General features: G+C 32.4%; 2 protein-coding genes across 2 annotated transcripts; one reads left to right on the top strand and one right to left on the bottom strand.

The window, feature by feature from the left end:
• The first annotated feature begins 403 nt into the window (after window positions 1-403).
• On the top strand, window positions 404-4,061 carry LOC126752304 (A-kinase anchor protein 10, mitochondrial). Its single transcript, XM_050463013.1, has 3 exons — window positions 404-583; window positions 642-860; window positions 932-4,061. Exons 1-3 carry the CDS (start codon window positions 556-558, stop codon window positions 2,851-2,853), a joined length of 2,169 nt encoding a protein of 722 aa, XP_050318970.1. The 5' UTR covers window positions 404-555; the 3' UTR covers window positions 2,854-4,061.
• A 126-nt stretch (window positions 4,062-4,187) lies between these two features.
• LOC126752305 (uncharacterized) lies at window positions 4,188-4,754 on the bottom strand (the record flags this gene model as incomplete). The annotated part of the gene is made up of 1 exon (XM_050463014.1): window positions 4,188-4,754. A coding segment is annotated over one exon (486 nt), but the record flags the coding sequence as incomplete, so codon positions are not given.
• Window positions 4,755-7,560: the final 2,806 nt, after the last annotated feature.

The raw sequence follows: 7,560 nt of genomic DNA, 5'->3' as shown, positions 1-7,560 counted from the left end.
CTCATATTGTTGAATCTTGGTAAGTTTAAATAAATTTCTTAAACTGTTAACAAAGTTTACAGGTTAGAACCTCGCTCGTCCCTTTTTTACGTGTAGGAATTATTATTATCTATTTTGTGTTAATTCTTTCTATGTATTGGAGTTAAGGATAGTCGAGCTACTTGGCTCTAGCACGATTTGCTTAGCAATCTGAAAGAACAGCAATAAGCAAGCAACTTTTCACTAAAATCGTAAGTCTATTCCAAATAAATATTCTTTTACACGAACACAATTGTTGTTTTTTTTTTTTTTAGATAAATTTCACTATCTAGACCACATATTATGAACGGTTTCTCTCCGTACATCTGTGTAAATCTCTTTCTCCTGATTTTTGTTGAATACTCTTGAATGAATGAAATTGGTTGACGTTTAAGGTGATGAAAACAAACTTGGAGAAATTTATACAAAAGAAGAAGGCAGTGGAAATTACAGATGATTACAAGATTCGCAGACAAAAAACGAGTTAAAAATTCTGATTAATTGGATGATGAATGGATATAGATAGAGCATTTTAAAATGCTGAAATATTTTAAGAAGCGAAAAGGTAGCATAAATATGCACACTTAATAATAGTTTTTCATTAAGTATTACCAATTTTATAGGATTGCGCCGCCAAGCAATGGGGACAGATGTCCCTTTTGGAAAATCATGTGGCGATCTAACAGAAAGTGGATTAGGCCACAGTGATTTCGAAAATAAACGGCACTCATTACATTCTTCTTCCAGTTTTTGCGACGAAATACTATCGCAAATAGGTGCTGAAGTCGACGCAAGTGTTGGAATTGAAATTTCTTGGGGAAGCAGTATGATTTCAAATGATGGTAAATATATACTATATATAAATTATGCCAGAAATAAAAATTATGTTTCTATACGTGTATTGCCCTCGCAGATATTTTTCAATATAAATCTCGTCTGGCGATGTCAATTTCGTCAATAGTAAGTGATCCAAATTGCCTAACCTATTTTGTACAATTTTTGGACACTATGAATGCACTCCCTTTCTTAAAATTTTACCTCGATACTGAAAATTTTAAAACTGCTGCACTTGGTCACTTAAGTGCAGAACAACAGAGTGATGAGCGAGGAACAATAGGAAGTAAGAAAGTGTTGCAGAAATATAAGGACTGTAAAACACCGTCTCGAATAGATTTAGGACATAAGGAAGAAATACACGCTACATGTACTCAAGATGATGATAAAGTACCTGAATTAAAAAGCTTTTTCGATTTATCTATGCGCCAGCCGCTCACAGATGATGAAAAAAGTCAAATCTATGCCGAAACTAATAAGCAAATATATCAAAGTGCAGAAAACACGCTTACAGTTACTAAAAATAGTAATCGTACAAGAAATTTGAAGGAGAAAAATTCCGATTGCTTATGTGAAGACGGTGAAAAAAAGCTGTGCTCTGATGTATCCAGTGCTCCAATTGGTACTCAAAAATGTATAAATCCCGCTAGTGTCAATGATGCAATTGCAATATATCAAAAATATTTAATTGTGGACGCAAATCAGTTTATCTCATTACCTGTCGATATTTTGTCTGACATATCTTTAATTGTATGTCAACGAGCTGAAATTAAAAAAGAAGCTTCTTCACCAAATCAATCGAAAATTGAATCCACGCCTACTATTACGGCAACTTGCTTCGTTGAAGCACAACGTTATGTTTTGGATCATTTAGAAAGAGTGTATTTAAATGAATTTTTGCAGAGCCCTTTTTACGCCAAATACAGTGTTGAATTGATAGAAAATGGTAATCCGGAGTTGTCCATATATGATATTCTTTATAGTGAAGCTACATTGTTCTTCTTCATGGAATTTCTTGAACAACACAATGAACGTGAATGTCTTGTCTTCTGGACATCAGCCATAAATTATCGCAAAAGTTACATAGTTGCCGACAGAGATACCGAAAATGTCACTGTTCAGATAACAGATAAATCAAACATTCCAAACACTGGTCAGTTAGAAGCTCAAGGCGACGCGATGATAATATATGAAAAATTTTTCTCTCTACAATCCGAGGATCGTTTTTGGTTATCAGATCGGCTCCGAAGTCAAGTTGAAGAACGTATTTGCGCTGCTGATCAAGTGGCGTATTGTTTTGATTTAGCTTTACAGTTGGTGGCGGTATATTTAGAGCGTAAATATTTTCAAGACTTCCTAAAATCGCAACTATTTCAGAACTACTTAAATGAGCTTAAATTCAAAATACGTGAAATGAATGTTTCCACAAGAACAACGGATGACGACAAAGTAACGTCTTCTGCTGCAGCTGGTGGTCGTTTTAGTAAAGCACTACATCGAAAAACACTTTCAGATTGTAGTGATGGAAGTAGGCGTGAAGTTTTCAGACACAACACTTTATTGGCGATGGACGGTAACAAATTGCCACAAACAAGAATAAAAAGTATTCAACAAGCGACTGGTTCTGCTTTGCATATTGATGCACGTAATTTAATAAATCCAAACTTATTATGGCGTCGATCGCAATCAGTAGATGGAGTAGCTCTTAAATTTGGTCACATTAACGAATTAGGTCGTTATGAACGTGATTTCGAGGCAGTTGATGATGTAGGAGGTGAGACGGCGAGTGGTAGTAAGCCAAATTGGCCACTAAGACTGAGTGGCAACAGGATTAAAAACGCGATGAGAAAATTGGTTCATTTGCCAGAAGAAAAGGTTCAAGAAGAAATTGCATGGCAAGTAGCAGAAATGATAATTAAGGATGTGACAAGTGTAACTCTAGGACATGATCCAATAAATTCCACACCAGCTTATAACAACAAGAACGAAGACAAATACTAGAACATTGTATTTACTTTGTGCACTTTAAGTTCACTTACTTTAAAGAAATATTTGGAGTTCTTACTTGCACTTTTAAGTGCTTTTAAATCTCGATTAATGATTGACTAGTCAAAACTTGTAAAGGGAATATCTCACAGAGTATGTTGTCAATCAATAGAAATTTGTAGAGACACTATATTCGTAAGTATATATATGAATTACATGAGCTTATGTTTCAATAATTCAGAAGATCATAAAAATTTTATGTAATATAACAGTAAAAATTCACATGGAACAACATATATAAGTATATGTAATGTTGAACAAACGTATAAGATGTAACAAAGTAAAGTTAATCTTAAATATTTGTGGAATGTAAAGAGCAAAATGACATTTTGTAGTTGTTTACATATATAATTTAAAGTTATAAATTAGGCTGTTTTTTCATATTTATACCAAGCCAATAATATACTCATGTTTTTATTGTATTAATTTTTATTTATATCAGTAAAAATTTGTAATTTTCTGATCTACAAACTGCATAATTAGTATATGAGTTAGCCATAAAAACCATGTAATAAATATAGTTATTATGATTTTTGTTGTAATCGCACAAAACAATCAACAAAACTATTGTCTCAAATAAATTGATCAATTTTAGCTATTAACATTTTTATTATTATTATAATATTTTTTCTTATAAATATGTATATTCGAAAAAATAGTCGACAAAACTTAACGTTGTACGATTTTTACTTTGGATAATTGCTTTGTATTTCATGGGAATTGTATTACATCTAGTTTTTTCAAGAATTATTTCCCCAAAAATTTTAAATCGACTTAATAAGTCATTTAAACTATTCTACATTAATCCTACAAAAATACCTCAACAAGCGTTGTGGTTTATGTTTGGTCAAGACATATTTTACCTACATACATACATGCATATAACATAATATTTTGTTACTAACATATTTGCAGTGCTTTAAAACTAATTGTAATCCCGCAAAAAAAGAGGCTGTATGGCTGAGCTTTAAAATTTGTCCGATATATATGAAGTAAAACTGTGCATACATATAGAACGTAAGCTATCTTCAATTTAAGCACAATTAAAATGTAATAAAAAAAATAAAAAACCTCAAAAATTATTTTGATATACATATGTACATATACACCAATATCGAAAAAAACTGGAATAAACTAAGAAAAATCGAGATATGGCATGAGAATTGTTTCAAGACTTTTAAAACACTATAAGTGGAAGGCTCTAATACATACTAAAATATAAATAAGAGTTAAACGGAATGCATATATTTTTTCAATTTGATTTTCAAAGTATATTATTGTATGTATGTATTTACTTCAACAAGAAAGTATTGATGAAATCGTTTAGAAATATACTTTCGGTATTGATTTTCCTTTCTTTGTAACTTAAATTAAGGGTTGTCTTCAATCGGCGACTTCGCAAACCATCTTAAAACTCTTAACATAGTTTTTGCAGAATATATGCAGAATGGATATACATTGTAGCAAGTTTCGGTTGAACCATGCAAGGTTAATCCTCTACTAAAGGCAAATCGAACTTCCACTGGGGCCGAGACTACCGTTTTTTCGAGAAATTCCATTAACAACTTGGCCTCAAGAGAATGAGTGTCTGCGCCCGACATTAGTTGGCATATCAGCGATTGCAGGCATTCAAATGGATCTCGTGACAAAATTATTTTCCAGTCAATATTGAGAGTAGTTGTGTTTGTAACATTTTCATAAATATCTCGCTTCGCTCGAGTTCTCAGATTGCTAGCACTTACAATTGCTCGAGCGGCAGCAGCGACCGGCTGCCGAATTTTGTTGTAGTCCTGAGCAAGCAAGTGTACCATATACATAGCACCTAAACCCATGGCCATAAGTAAAATAAGTCTAAAAAATAGCAAAATATTGTAAATTATATAATTGTGAGTTAAATTTTATATATATATATGTAGTATTAAAATTTCACATTTGTCTTGATATATACATATATTATTCAAACTTGATATCCGTATTCTTTGGTACTATGGGGGGTTGGCATCACAAATGGTCGAAATCGGACTTTTGCCGCGCCCACAAAATGACGTCAATTGAAAATGTATAAAAAATTTTTTTACAGATAAGGAGGAACATCTTTGGTTTAGTTTGTGTGATGCTTAACATTATATTGGTATCTTTATATTAAAGTGTGAAAAAGAACGAAACCGGACATCAACCATGCATACTCCCCCTATATATATAAAATTTTGTATTCCATCTGATTCATTCACTTTACAATGTATAAATCAAGCCTAAATGAATAAAATAATGTGCTTAACATAAGAATTTCGAACTTCCGGTTGGCTTTATACATCGGTTAGTATGGAAGATATCTTAACAAAATCAAATGAATGTATGTATTTGATATTAAATGTATGTAATATATGTAGTTCAATTGCGAAAATGATTGAAATCGGTTCATGAATTACATTTGCATTATATTTTTTGAAACAAAATGTGGTTTAGCATTGAATATGAATGAAATCGCTCTAGACCCCATATTCCCTTATAAATATTTCCAATCATCTGGAAAGAACTTTTCCTGGTATGCGCTCTTGTATTGTTGTAGCAGAAAATCCGGAAGTAATTTCGAAGCATGGTGCCGACAGCCCTTGGACCGATAAAAATCCGGTCCGTTCCGGTTACGTGGGAACGGTTAGCTCTCATCCTCATACACCTTGGTTGAATTTTTTCACATATATCTGAAACCCGCTTATTCGAATATCCGGTTTGTAACCGCTCGATTAATACTATTCGAATAGTCGTAACTGTGAAATGAAAATTTTTTTAAATCCAAGCAGCTTTGTCGGCATAACCTTTTATAATTTAATCATGCGTACACCGCAAATTTTCTATAAATTTATACATATACGTAGAAAAATTTATAAAAGTGTTACACTTACTATTCGAATAGTCGACAAGGAACGTTTAACTGGATAGCCCAAAACGAGCGGTTTATCTAATAGTCGAAGACTTACGATTATCTGAATTCTGCAAACCAAATATTATTATTCCAATTATTCCCTAACCGGTTGACCCGGTTAGACGATTAGTCGAATACGAAGAGCTCTAATAAATATCTCAGACACGAGACTTTACAGTAATGAAATTAAGTGAGTCTAAGTCATACAGTCAAAGTAAACAAGATGACAAAATGTTTGTAATCACGGTCACGTCGAATAATCAATACTAAAATCTTGTCTACACCCTAAAATATTTGTCAGACTTTGAGCCTTGAAAATTGCGAGAGTATAAAATTACAAATGTTACTGTTACACTCGAACTTAGCCCTTCCTATATGTTTTGAAGTAAAAATACGATGTTTGATGACTGTCCGCTTAAAATTTAAATGTAACCTAAAATAAACTTTGTTAGTCCTTAAAATTTGTTTTTAATATGTTTATAATGTTTATACGTTTATAGTCATATTTGTTTTGATTTAAACTTATTTTTAACGCCATCGCCACATAGAAATCTGAATTATTTTCATCCATATCAAATACTAGATCTTTAATATCCTACGGTAAAATAGCTTTAATCCTTTGTATAATGTATTCTCGGGAATTTGCAAAAAAACTGTAATTTACGCAGTGTGTATGTATTTTATTTTTTACACTTTTTCAACACGATGTGTACATATATACAAATAAATGTATTTGATGAATTCACAGTGCAACCTCGTATATGTATATATTTTAAACATATTAAAACACCAAATAACAACAAATATTTATCGCAAAGGTTATCCACATCCCAAGGGCACGCTTTCTCGGCCACACGTTGCTCCTTCAACACAAAAGCCACTTACTTCAACATTTTGGAAATATGTGTCGACTAGGCGCAGTTCAATGCAATAATTATCGTTTTCAAAGCTTAAACAATATTTGACCACCTGCTTTAAAAGCGTGCGATTTAAAAATGAAAACACGCTTTTTCACAAATAATCCTGTCCTCTATCTTGGAAGATTTTAAACTTAAAAAAAAGATATTTGAAGAAAATTCGTTCAAAATCGTTAGGTACGCACACTGTTTTACATTAATACCAGTTGTTCATGCAAGCCAGATGGCGATAAATATGCGGGCGACGGACAACTATCCTGTTTTAGTCAAAACTATGCTAGTCCTGAAAGAGCGGAACCAGTTTCATACAAAAATTAATAAAATATAAAAACAAACGCTTACTTAGTTACGTATTCACGGATTGTGTATAAGTGAAGATATGTATTTAAATACATCCATTCCGGTGTACGTAAGTATGTATACGCACAACGCGGATTGATATTGGAAAACAAGTACGAATTGTGGATTACATAAACGTGATTTGCGCTGAACCTCTAAAGCACTATTCGAATAGAAATATGCATATGTATGTATGTATGTCCATTTCCGTATTAGATTTGCATATGTATTTATTGCCACCTTTTTGTAGAGTTTTTGATTTATTCATTTCGAATAGCTGTGTTAAAGGTAGGTAAAACCGTTATAATTTGAGATGCTCATGAATATATGCTGCATGCCTCTGCACTTGAGAGGGTTCGCAAATGTTGTGCTGTGTACAAGCAACAATTGGGATTGTAGTAAGGCGAGCGAATGTGGTGATTCAATTATTTTTTAAAAGCGAAAGTAAATTTAATTATTTTATGGTTTAGAAATACATTTTTT

This window comes from Bactrocera neohumeralis, chromosome 3 (genome assembly GCF_024586455.1).
Source record: "Bactrocera neohumeralis isolate Rockhampton chromosome 3, APGP_CSIRO_Bneo_wtdbg2-racon-allhic-juicebox.fasta_v2, whole genome shotgun sequence".
In the NCBI taxonomy this organism is placed as follows: Eukaryota; Metazoa; Arthropoda; class Insecta; order Diptera; family Tephritidae; genus Bactrocera; species Bactrocera neohumeralis.
This window is presented reverse-complemented; position numbering and strand designations above follow the sequence as displayed.